The sequence below is a fragment of the Leptosomus discolor genome, chromosome 9, assembly GCF_034619465.1.
Source record: "Leptosomus discolor isolate bLepDis1 chromosome 9, bLepDis1.hap2, whole genome shotgun sequence".
Classification (NCBI taxonomy): Eukaryota; Metazoa; Chordata; class Aves; order Leptosomiformes; family Leptosomidae; genus Leptosomus; species Leptosomus discolor.
Window position 1 is genome coordinate 5,342,362 of NC_141399.1, and position 13,197 is coordinate 5,355,558.

The 13,197-nt window shown below is 44.9% G+C and overlaps 1 protein-coding gene across 10 annotated transcripts in view; it reads left to right on the top strand.

Moving 5' to 3' along the window:
* The first annotated feature begins 11,849 nt into the window (after nt 1-11,849).
* Nucleotides 11,850-13,197, top strand: part of FOXP1 (forkhead box P1) — a 164,291-nt gene continuing 162,943 nt past the window's right edge. For 9 of the 10 annotated variants that reach the window (XM_086469964.1, XM_086469961.1, XM_086469966.1 and 6 more), the window contains exon 1: nt 11,850-12,020. In XM_086469964.1, coding sequence (XP_086326090.1) covers nt 11,850-12,020 — 171 coding nt within the window. Of the gene's footprint in view, nt 12,021-12,860; nt 12,864-13,197 lie in introns of all 10 variants that reach the window. The other variant, XM_086469968.1, reaches the window with a different exon arrangement.

Below are 13,197 nucleotides of genomic sequence, written 5' to 3' on the forward strand. Positions count from 1 at the left end.
TGGTTTTTCCAAGAGATTTCCTTAGTGTAATGATATCTATCCAGTTGTTTGCTTTTTTCAGAAGGGAGAGAGCACTCGTGCAAGACGACTAGCACAGCGGTAGACGGCTGGTGGCTAGAAAATCCTGCATGGAGCAAACAAGGAGTTAGAAGGTCTAGGACAAAGATATAGGGCTATGAACCAGGTAATCACCCCAAAAGTACGGCCTTGCATTCTGTGTCAGCGTTTGGTTGGGGGGCTTTTTGGTTTCCCTCTCTTCTTAGGTCGGGTTTTAATTGATGCGTGTGCCCTTGATGGAGTTGGAAACGGCAAAGCTTTCACTTCTGTTTCTGAGGAGATCTGAGGAAAATCTCTGGTTTAGAAGCAGAGCCGTTTGAATGGAAAGAAAATACCAAATTTAAAAATGTGCTCTGTCGCTCCTCCTCCTGCGAGTGAGATGACAGGGCTGCTTTTCTTCTTTTTATAACTGGAGAACCGCGTTTACATCTGCTAATTTCTGTATGCTGGCTGTTTGCTCTTTGGTTTCTGGGAGTCCTAATTAGAGAGAGACATCCTGGTAGTTGTTGCTTTTGGGTTGTTTTGCAAATGAGCAGGAAAAACTTGCTCACACCATCTTTGTTTTTCAAAATTATTGTTTGTTATTGTTTCTGAATGGGGCTTGGATTTCAAATGCCAGGCAGGACCTGTTAGCGCTAACAGTAAATTGTTAGGGCTTTGCACACAAAGGGAGTAAACCTTCTTAGAGTGACCTTGAGAAAGAAATGTTAACTCTTTTTGTATGAAGGTGATGTCTGTTCCTTTATATGTGAATTAATCTGTTAAAATGTGTCTTGAATATAGGTTTATAAACAGCTTTTGAAGGATAAAATTAAATAATTGTTCTTTTCATCCCTTGCAAAAGCAAGCAACAAAATATGCATAAAAATGTGATATACTGTATTCACTAGCTCGCACCAGTGGTCCGAACATATTGTTCGTTTTGGCTACTGGAGCAGTGTCGGTGCTGGAGGGGAAGCGGGAGGTACCTGAAGTGTGTAAGTGGACAAGCCGGTCATTAATTGACTCGTGTTACTGCGATGAATCAAACCTTCGCCGCCTTCAACTAAGTGAAAACAGCCAGGTGAAAATTGTACTGTGCAGCAGTATCCCAGAGTTGCACCTGGCTTTGAGGTGGTTGTCGACTTCTGGAGGGTGGTGGAGAGTTCAGAAGCGCTTTAATGGATGGAGTAGGCATGGAGGGTGGGAGTCTAATTCATCTGCAGCCAGCACTTGGTCTTGTGAGGTTTGATACCATCTTACTGTAGCGGTGCTGCTGCTGTCTGGCGTAAACTTAACCGTATTTACTAATTGCAACTTTGGCCTTTTATTTAGTCGCCTGTTTTTTCTGTGAGGCAGACTGCAGGAGTTTATGTTGCAAGCTCAGAGCAGTGTGCATACAAACAAGTCAGTCCTGGGCTGTGAGAAAAGCTCTGCAGTTTCTATTCCTGTTTTACACGAAACGCTGCTGTGCCCGGGCTGGGATGAGCAGGTGGGTACCTCCCGAGAGACCACAGCCGCGAGGCCGGCACCGAGGCAGCTCTGCAGCCGCTCTGCACCTCCCCGTGCTGCGGTTAAGAGTCCTTCCTTCTGGAGGAGTTTTTCCTCTAGTGCGGATGGTGCTCGTGTCCGTACGGGAGCGGTTGCAGAGTCGTAGGGTACAGTGAACTATGGTTTCTTGTTTGGTTTGGGTTTTCTCTGCCGCTTGCAGTTCCTTTCCTTCCAAATAAACAATGATCCCAGTGATGGTAAGGATGATTTCTGTCAAGCTCACGGCTGAAAGACAGCTCGCCCCGAGAGAGAGGAAGGAACCTCACTCTGCCGAGGATGGTATGTAAATGATTACATCATACTTGCCAGTCGCTTGGAAGTGGCCCAGCTCTAGAGCTTTTATGCAGCTATGGCATGAGCTTCATGCTGAATATGGATTTTAATAGCTGTCAAGCTGAGAGGCATAGATTGAGATAGAGCTGGCTTTGCCGAGGGGGTTTGTGTGTATCCAAGGGGAGACGGGGAGTAACTTCTGTGTGCACCTGCAAAATGAAGGGAGGGTGCAGAAAGCTCCTTTGGGGAAAGTTGAGTTGTCCATTGCTCTGCCTAACGCTTTGGGTCTTTCCTCAAGGAAGGGAGCGAGTCCTGTTATCTTCACAGCTTGGTATGTTGTGGTGCACTCTCATGGGGACCAGCTCTGGCTGTTCTGAACAGAGCAAACGGCAACCTTTTAATGTCTCTTTCAATTATTTTTTCTTGGATTTGCGTGCTCTCTGTTCTTGCTGTTTGTGGTCAGCAACACCCTCAGCAGAAGAGATTTCCTTAGGGGTAACTGCAGTGACTGATTCTCTAAGAAGTTAAGTTATTTGACCACGATTTCACAATAAGTCAGTGTGGCACAAGTGGGATTAGGCTCCTGACTCTCCTTCCCTTCTCCTCACCACAGCTGTCTTAAATTTCAGCTCCTGCAGAGCATCGGTCAGCCTTTCGCTGAACTGCCTCCGAATGATTTCAGGTTCCTGTGGCCCTAACGATACATGCTGCTGAGCTGGAGAAAAGTAACCCAGACAGTGCGAGCCCCGCATGCAAACAGTGGAAGAGGTTGTGTCGGTGTATACAGTTAAATAAAGCCTTGTGGAAGACTGCATCTAGACAGGAGTAGGTGAAGCTGCTATTCTGGAGACTTGAGGGTGGCAAGTGGACATAAACCATGGTAGAAGTTCAGGTTGGTGGAAGTTCAGCCTATCCCTGGCATGACCCACAGGGAGGAGGTGAGGCAGCCCGTGTCCTTCTCCCGTTGGCTAAGGTGGTGTGCTCAGGCACTTTTGGAGAGCACTGGCTTTTCACTCGCTGAATTTAGTTACATCCTCACGTTTTCCTCCTCCTTCTTCCTTTTTTAGCTCCCGCCCCACGGCTCTGCATCGCCAAGTAGCTCTTCCCCAGTGTTGAAAGGGCAGGGAAGGGGAGCAGCCAAGTGCCAGGGCCGCGGATCAGCTCGTGAGGATGCTCTGAGAGCAGCGTGATTTGTTTCCCTTCCCTGGGGAGGTTTGGCACGTCACCTCTGCGATGTGCTCAACCTCCGCCGACCAGAGGCCTGAGAGAAGTCCAGCCAAGATGAGAGCACCAGGGCTGTGCCTCTGTCAGGAGGCAAAGCCAAGGATGTGCTGCAGATAATCCCATTTCTTCTGGACCCTTTATTTCCTAAGCACTAAATGAAATTTCAGATTTTAGATATGTCTAGACATATACAGTGCACGATAAAGTTGATAATACATTAATCATTTTTAACAACAGGTAATATGCATAATTTATGGTGTTACAGTGCTATCTTTTTTGATATTTATGATGGATAATGCTCAGTTTTTGCCCTCATATTACTGCTTTAAATTATACCACAAGAAAATTAATGAGAAAGTAGATTTATGGGTTTCATTTGTTTGTCAATTCGGAAATTAATTGGGTGTTAATTTTAGCCGTCCCTCATCAGACCAGGTCTTTAGTATGTGTGCATTACTTTGCATTCATTGAAGCCTACCTCCCATTTACTGTGGGTCACTAGCTTTGCATACATTAAAATAGCCCTCAGGCTCATTCCCTTGATTACTTTTTGAACTGCCATGCATTAGAAAATTTACGCCTTTCTGTTATAATTATGAAAATTCGCTATTGGAAGATGGTGCTTGCATAACAGCAAGTATACAGTCTTGCTCAGCGATATAAGATCATATAGCAAATCCCAATACGTTTTTGTTCTAATCCTGGAAAATAGCACTCTCGACAATCTTTGTTGTGCGAGTGTCATCCTTTGAAATTTCAAGGATCCATTTTAATGCATTGAATTACCTCTTTAAGCTGAGGAAATATCAAAGGATTTCACCTCGGCGTTGTCTCTTTGTTTCCTCTTTCCACACATCCCGTGCGTGTTCCTCCCTTGCCTTGCTCCACGTTTGCCTCTCCTCCTCCAAACGCCGCTGTCAGACGTGACTCAGCATCGCTTTTCAGGACAGCGGAGCCTGACTCGCTCTGTTCCTTACTATTTCGGTTGATTCTGAAAGATCATCCTTAATTGCACTTTGAATCCCCTTCTCCTTTCTCATACTCCTGCACAATTCAGCAACCACCAGTAGTGTGTAGGCGAGTGGCCTTCAAAGGGGTAAGCATGAAGTTTTATCCAAAAAGTACCCTAATGTACTGACAGTTGATCTATAGTTAGTTAGTACATAATTATACCTAAAATACACCCTGTCAGCAGGATAAATGACGGCTACTGAAAACTCTAAAAGCATGACGGGTGTTCACCCATCTGCAATGACGAGGGTGGAGGGGTTTGTAAGTCGAGAAAGGCTGGTGAGTTCAGCATGATCTGATTTAGTTAAATCGTGCCATATGTTGGGATGGCTCTTTCTAATAGTCGTGCTAACCACAAACATAGGCAGAGGGAAGTCATCTGGTCCACCTGGCTAGTTTGGACTCCCCTCCCCGGCGTTATTTCTGTACTTAGCGTGGTGGCAGCCCTCGAGCTGCTCATGTGAAGCTGGCTGATTCACAGTTAATTGTGACATGGTGTAATTTAGTAAATGAGCAGCTGAACATCTGTACGCCTTCCCCCACGGTAGATCAAAGCCTTACCTTGTGCAAGGCTTTTAATTTCCACTAGTGAAACCTTTTTCTTTTACTGAACTCATGGACGGTGGGACGGTGCTGCTGGCCGCCTCATCAACCTAGGGACGGGGTGTCAGCTGGAGGAGATGGGTCTTTTGGCATCGTCTGGGGACTGTCGAAGCATGATCCTAGAAAAATTCGGAAGTAGTGGTGGGATGTGGAGCCCGAGGTGCTTTCCCTTGCCGGGCACTTGCTCCAAAGATGCCGGGACTACAAGAGACCACCTGTGAGATGGGCAGTGGTCTCCTGGGAAAGCCGTTGTGGTCCTCGTTGCTGCTAAGGAGCAGCGCTGGGAGGGCCAGCCTGTTTCTGCGTTGCTTTTGTACCTGTGCTGGGGGTAAGGAGCAGCTTTGCTCGTGCTTTGTGTGTTGCCTCGCTGGTCGCGCTTCTGGAGCTCATTTCATTTTCAAGAGGTAAAATCCTGTCTTTGCGGCGTTGTGTTGTCATGGAATGCTTCCAAACACTGTTCCGTTTGTTGGGTTTGTTTTTGTAGTTATGCAGAGAAGTGCTCTAAAGTTAGTCCTGAGCTCGCTTTGGGGAGCTGCTTGCAACAAATAGGTAAAATGTTTACTTACAAACCGTGCGTGTATGGGTAGTAGGCCTGCTGGAGAGTTTAGGACTAGATCTTGTGATTTCATCACTTAAAACTGGTTTTACCATTAACTGTTCTGCCTATAAGAGTAGGAATATGCTTTATAAATCTGTGTTGTGTTTAATTTGCATCTCCTTTCATGGCTGGGCCAAGTTCTTTAAGGGCATTTATTCTGCTTCATATAAATAATTGATCAGCCAAGTTAATTTACTTCTGCCTGACTTGGTCAACCTTAATTAACTGCCCTGGAATAAACACTGAACTTTTTGTTAGCTTAAAATCTTTCACAAATGTGACAAAGAAGGGATGTATTATGACAACAGTTTTGCTCTAGCACTGGTTCCAGGGGACAGAAATGTTGAGTGATCTTTATGTGCATGTACATATTTGTAAACACCTCCAAGTAGCAGTAGCTTGAAATAAAATCGTCAGCCTTGGAAGGAACTTTCAGACACTCAGGCTACATCTGAATCTGTAGTCCAGGTTGACTCTGGAAGCATATTGAAACAGAGATTTTTAAGGCCCAAAGACCCCGGGGATAGTTTTTTAAAGGTGATGAGATGCTTAAAGACGCAGATTAGTGCTTATTCAGGAGTCTTAAAAATGTCTCGCCAGATGCCTCCGTGTATGGCGAGGCATCTAAATACATCTGAATATCCGTCCCTTAGTCTTTCAGACTTGCAGAGGGTCCTTATTCTGACGGGTGCTTCAGTCGGTAAATCCTCCCTCATGCTGACATTAAACAATGCTGCTTAGTCTTTAGAAACTATACTAGTAGAAGAATTGCGGAAATTGCACACTTCAGTGCCCACCTCCTGCCTACTAATCTCCATGCTTAACCTTGCTCATCTAAATAGTCCAGTGGAGCTGGGAGATGTGTATCTGCAGCGTCTGGTCTTTGTGATGTTATGGACTTGTTTTTTTTTTTTTTTTTTTTAATGGATTAACACAGAACATTTTCAAAATTAGGATTCCTTCAGGTTTTATCTTTTTAGTTCAAAACACAGATGCTGGAGTCCTCAGAAAGATCATTTGGATTCAGCCAGAGTTCACGTCTGAGCTCTGTTTTTTTGATTTTGACCACGCCTTCGAGAAATTAGCTGTCCCCTACCCTTGTCCAAGTCATCTGGGAGATGACTGGTTGTTGTCCTCCTGTTGACAGAGTGCCTTGCTTTGATTCCACTCCACTGAAATTTTACTCCATTACCTTGAACATAACATTCACCAAGGACTGTATGGCTTTGGCTTTGTATTTGACTGTGCATCAAAGCTAGAAAAGGTTTTGTGCAGGTTAAGACATGAATCTTGAGAAATTGGTGACCATTGTGAGATTTTTAAACCAAGCTGACATTAAGTTGTATAACAACAGTTCTTTTATTGTATGTTCCTTGATTCTAGGATAGAGCATTACAAGTTGTTGTTCATGCTGCTGCTTGCTTAGCTTTGGTCCCTTCATACGGGAAGAACACCTTGTGTCACCTTTTATCATCTTAAGAGTCATTCTGTGAACCTCCTAACATGAAATATCATATAATTTTTATTAAGAAAAGTGATACTTACACTGGTGAGAACCCACCTATTTTAAGCTGTAAAAATACATTTTCCTTTGCAGAATTGATACGAGAGTCGTTCTGCTTTGTAGAACGCGTGAGATGGACGTGCTCTTTGGCCATTAAATTTCCTAAGTCAGAACATGGTCCATTGCATGTCGTGGAAGCTTTTGAGGAGTACTGTATTTCCTATAATAAATCATTATGCATAACAGCTTCCTCATTACTATTTTGGGTACTTGGGATTGTATTCATACCAAGATCACAGTTAGTGGTACTAGGCCTGAAGCTTCAGTTCAGTTCCAACAGAACCGAATCGTGTTGCATAAAGTCAACCTTGCTTTGCTTTTTTTCTTTCGTAATTTTGAATGACAGACTTCGCTAATAGGCTTCTGTAAGGCCTGCTCCTCTGCGCTGAGGAGAGACAATTATCTCAGCCATCCTCACTGTACTATCACCTCAGCTCATTTAGGTGTGCTCAAAAAGACAAATAATAATCATTCTTGCAGAAAGCTCTTGCAGGTTGATTTTCATGACATGACGGTTAATGATCAAACCAAGCTGTGATTATTTATGTCAACTCACATTTGACTACACTGAAGAAATAAACAGTTTTATCTTTTTTCCCTTGAAAATCCTGTTTTCTATTGGAGGTGTTTTAGCAAAACGGATTCGTTTTGTGTTGGTGTTCAGTTGAAGTCATTTTGAAGTTGACTGCCTGTGAATGGGTGATTTTAAAGCAAAATTTGCTCAAAGATGTTCATTTCTGCTTTTAAAATTCCACTTTTGCTGGATACGATCCATAGGGTGGGCACAGGCAGTGGAGGGGCTGGGGCCAGCCCTGTGCAGCTCAGGTAGTAACTGGCTGGGGTACTTTGAAAGGCAAAATAGAGCATGAAATTTGTCATGGAAAAGGTTCTCAAGAACTATGATCTTTTTGTGACCGAATGCTATAAATAATCCATCTTTTTCTCAGTCCTATAGGTTGGAAAAATTGTAGCAATTTCTACTGTTGTTTCTTTCCAGGAGCATTTTGCAATCCTAGAGACAATAAATAATTTCTTGACCAGTTTGGTTGTGAATTATTTTCTGTGTCCTGGAGATATTTTGCTCAGAAGGGCAAGCCAACAAATCGTGATCAGGCAGTGATAGATCTGCTCCTCTGTGGTGCACATTCTTCTTGCTGCTGTCAGAGGCGTCTCGGAGCTTTGGTTGGTGCTTTCTCTGACCCTCCTTAGTAGTTTATCCAGGTTCTTGCTTCCAGTCAGTTAGTTGCATCAGAAGTGTTGGAGAAGGAAATGTACTTCTTTACTGTTTTGGCACATTGGTTTTAACATCTCTTTCCACCGTGGCGTGTGCTGGAGGCACCTTCCACCAGTTCTTTAGTATGTCCTTGCTGTGTCGGGTGTGATCTATGTGGTGGTGACGTGACACCCACTATTTGCATCAGAAGTCAAAGACCTGAGACTCCATGTTTGATCTGCTACCCCGATCTTAATGGTGGTCATCCTTAACCAGATCTTTTGCCAACGTAAATTGATGCAATGCTTTGTTTTCTCCAGTTGAGGTTTGACCCCCAATTTGGATGGAAGCAGAAAACAATTGCATCAGTTCTTTCTTTTTGATTGATCTCTGGTTAAAAGAAGCGTGTCCTTTTTGGTAGTGTAGCGTATAAAGGTTGCATAGTATATGTTTGAGTAACTTGTGAGCTGTCTAGAGAATCTCACTCCTGTCTCTTCTGCCGAAGTAACCCGTGCCATGCAGTGGCTGCCCAGTGAGTAATCCAGCCTTGCTTGTTAGATGTAAACACTTACTTAGACCTTACCATGCTTGTGGCCTTTCCTTATAGCGCCGAAAATGAAAACCACACCATGCTCAGTCTGTGTCAGAGCAGGATGATGTTAAAATCCAAAAGCATTTGCTGGTGGTGTTGGGAAAGCTTTTAAGTTTGTTTAGGTCTCTGGAGCTTTTAGAAGGGAGTCGACAGAAGCTTTATGATGAGCCCCCAAGCCCTTTTGTCCCCTTGCATAATTCGAAGATTTCACAAAACAGATTGAAAGAAGTTTCCGTAGACCAGCTGAAGTTTATTTAAATGTTAACAGAAGATTTGAATCTGTCCATGCGCTTGGGCAGCCGTCAGTGTGAATAGATCCCGTCGTGGTTGGAGCGGGGTGCAGCTAATGAGTGGTTCACCCGCCTCGGTGAGGAGTGCTAACGCCCGAGCGTGGTGGTGACAAAGCACTTGTTCGTCAGCTGCTTCTCAGTTGCGACATTCTGATTATCAGCCGTATGGATCCATCATTACGAACCTATGAAATGAATGAGAGGTCTGGTATTGGTGTCTTGGGCTGGAGCGTACCTCTGCACGCGGGGTCTGGTGCTGAATGTCACCTTGGGCCAGCAGACACTGGGCAGCCAGTGCTGGAAGGAGGAATTGCTGTCTCCAGCCAATACTGCACCTTTGGCGGCCAGGGGCTCTGAATTATGTACATGTGATGTGCCCAGGGAAAGGGTTTTCTTTCCTTTGGTACTTTTCCATTGAAATGAAGTGCTTTCTCTTGACCTTTCTGACTGGTATTTTCCCTTATGTGTTGGAAGGCAGAGGATTTTTCTTCTTCCTTCTGAGTTGAGGTAGTTACTGAATCAAACAGGTTCTTCCTAAAATACAGAATAGAATCATAGAATGGTTTGGGTTGGAAGGGACCTTATAGATCATGTAGTTCCAACCCCCCTGCCATGGGCAGGGACACGTTCCACTAGACCAGGTTGCTCAAAGCCCCATCCAGCTTTGCCTTTGGACACTGCCAGGGAGGGGGCAGCCACAGCTTCTCTGGGCAACCTGTTGTAGTGTCTAACCACCCTCACCATAAAGATTTTCTTCCTAATATCTCATCTAAATCTACCCTCTCTCAGTTTGAAACTGTTACCCCTTGTTCTATCACTACAGTCCCTGATAAAAAGTCCCTCCCCACCTTTCCTGCAGGCCCCCTTTAAGCACTGGAAACCGCTCTAAGGTCTCCCCAGAGCCTTCTCTTCTCCAGGCTGAACAACCCCAACTCTCTCAGCCTGTCCTCATGGGGGAGGTGCTCCAGCCCCCTGAGCATCTTCATGCCCCTCCTCTGGATCTGCTCGAGCAGGTCCACATCTGGCTTATGCTGGGGCCTCAGAGCTGAACACAGCACTGCAGGTGGGGTCTCACCGGAGCAGAGCAGAGGGGGAGAATCCCCTCCCTTGACCTGCTGGCCAGGCTTCTCTTGATGCAGCCCAGGATGCGATTGGCTTTCTGGGCTGTGAGCGCACGTTGCTGGCTCATACTCAGTTTTTCACCCACCAACACCCCAAGTCCTCTCCACAGGGCTGCTCTCAATCCACTCATCACCCAGCCTGTATCTGTGCTTGGGATTGCCCCGACCCAAGTGCAGGACCTGGCACTTGGCCTTGTTGACCTTCATGACTTCTGCATGGGCCCACCTCTCAATCCTGTTGGGTCCCTCTGAATGGCCTCCCCTTCCCTCCAGTGTGTCGACCGCACCACACAGCTTGGTGTCATCGGCAAACTTACTGAGGGTGCGCTCAAACCCGCTGTCCTTGTCACCAACAAAGATGTTAAACAGCACTGGTCCCAATACTGACCTTTGAGGAACGCCACTCATCACCAGTCTCCACTCGGACAACGAGACGTTGACCCTGTCTCTTTGAGTGCGATCATCCAGCCAATTCCTTACCCACCAAGTGATCCATCCGTCAAATCCATGTCTCTCCAGTTTGGAGACAAGGATGTCATGCGGGACAGCATCAAGTGCAAATAAGGCATCTTACTTGCAAGGTGAACTACCCTGCACAGAGGGGTTGGGCTCACGTGTGCACATGGTGAGCTAGCGTGGCTTAGGCAGTGTGATTGGAGCGTGCAGCTTGGCTTACTGTACCCCCACTGCCCCTGGGTAAGGGTGAGAGGAGGAGCACCAGGGCAGGGAGGGATGGGCTGGCAGAAGCAGAGCGGGTTAATAACGTGTAAATCCTGGAACTTGGGCCTTGCAGGCGGAAATAGTATAAAACAACTCATCAAAATACCTCAAGGGTGGTGGTTTGCAGCTGAAAACTGACCCGTGCTTTGTTTGGGAGAGTCTTCTTGTGCACAAACCCTGCCAGTTAGTCTCCAAAGACATGCGTGAATCCCAGGAGCTCCAGGGTAAGCAAGCAGGCACTCATCCTCATCCTTTCCTCCTCCTCTTTGTGGGTCCCACGGCCCACACCCAGGGACAGACATCCACCATGGGTTGAATGCCGTGCAGGCTGGCCATGAATAGCTGTGGCTGCTAAGCTGATGTTTAGCCAATTAGTGCAGGAGGCTCCACCGTAATGCTGTAGTGCATCCGAAGCCAGACCAAATCCATAGCCAAGAAATATACCAATAAGATTAATTCTTTGAGCAGTTGAAGCAGTTTGCCCCAGACAAAAAACGATGGCGTGTCCAGCACATCCCAGACTCAGCCTGGATTGCTTCAGAGTAATAAAAGGTGCTAATTTGGCAATATCGTGGTGCAAATGGGAACCGAAATAGTGAATGCTCTGCTTCACCTGCCTGCCCCTGTATAGTGTATATCAAGTTTTTGATATTGTCCATCATATGTTGCAAAGAATGACTCATCCGTTTCAAAGGAAAGCATCCAGATGTAACTAGAGAAATTTAATTATGGATTCTGTGTGTTCGTTCAAAAATATTTTTTTTTCTCTAAGGGAAAAAAGATGTGGAGCAAATAATACTATATTTAGAACAGAACTAACTTACTAAAATTATAGCTGTACCAACAGATAAATAAACATAAACTAGTAGCATGAACCATTAATGAAAGATAAATCGTACGAAGGGAAACGACAAATGTTTACAGTTTTGGCAGGATTTAAAACAGGGCATGTCTCCTTATATACAGCAACTGTTTTAACAGCTGCTTTTTTTTTTTTTTTTTTTTTTTTTTTTTTCCCCTCCCCTCCCCTAAATTATTTCAGGTTTTTGAGTCATGATGCAAGAATCTGGGACTGAGACAAAAAGTAACGGTTCAGCCATTCAGAATGGAGCGAGCGGTGGCAACCATTTACTAGAGTGCAGCCTGCGGGAAGTGAGATCAAACGGCGAGACACCTTCAGTTGAAATTGGGGCTGCAGATTTAGCACATCTTCAGCAACAGCAGGTACTGTAAGACGTATTACAAGTTTCCTACTTACAGATAAAGCATGAAGCATTTAACCCCCCCTCCCCCCGCCAAGCCTTTCGTGTTTGCCAGCCAGAGGATGCTTTTAGGACTTGCCTATGACATTCTGTACATTTTTTGTCTGTAGGGGATTGCAGTTGTTAATATAAGGGGGAAACATTGGACTTTTCTTCCAGGGATCTTTTTTAATCATTCCCTGGCGATACCCAAAGATCAGGACTTGCTTCCGCTGCCCGAGTGTGTTGAGTCTGGTGGCAGCGATTGGGTGAACCACTGTATACAAATAACTGGTTTCCAAAATATCTCACTGGGTGGAAAATACACTAACGTTAAGTTTTGTTTTTGCAACAAATTTTAATATAACCTAGCAACCTCTATCAACAGAATGTTTTCTATTAGTGAGAAAGGCTGCGAAGGTATCTGCTGCGGCAAAATGTCAGAGTAAGTAAATAAATAACATCCCGTGTCAGTGCCCCTCAATTCAGAAGAGTCAGAACCCAATTGCGTGTTTTGCCTTTGTATTTTAAGTAGGGTATTTTCTGGGAGGTGACCAGGTTCACCGGTGTAAATTATCTGCATAATATGTTTTGTCTTTTTCTTTTCCCTGATAAAATTTTGAAACCCTCCGAGGAAATTTTACACCAAAGCGCCGGGCATGTATCATTAACGTGTTGGGGAACAAAGGCTGCAGCAGAGCCATGGTGAATACACTTACGCCTAACCCGCACTTTCCCTAATGCAATAAGCATTCTTAAAACCTTTTAAATAAGCGATTGGCAGCTGGTTAAGACTCCCCTAAGTGTACAGTGATCTTTTTAGCAGGTTGTTGTGGAGAAGAAAAACCTGCACTGAAAAACAAAGGAAACCGAAGGCTTGTGGAGGAGCAGGGGACCCCGTTTGCCAACCTAAGACAGAAAGCTGCCATAATTAAACAAGTCAGAAAAATGGATGATACTAAATGCGTAGACTTTGGTCGTTTCAATCATTTTCATCCTACAGGTTTTTACTTGAAGTGAGAATACCATCAGTGAGAAAATCACAGCCATGCTGAATTCATTACTGCAGTAGTCACACAAAACCACGGATAAAATTTCAATAACTGCAGGCCACAGTTGAGTAAACAGTTGCACTGAAACTTAATTCCTGTTGACTTTTC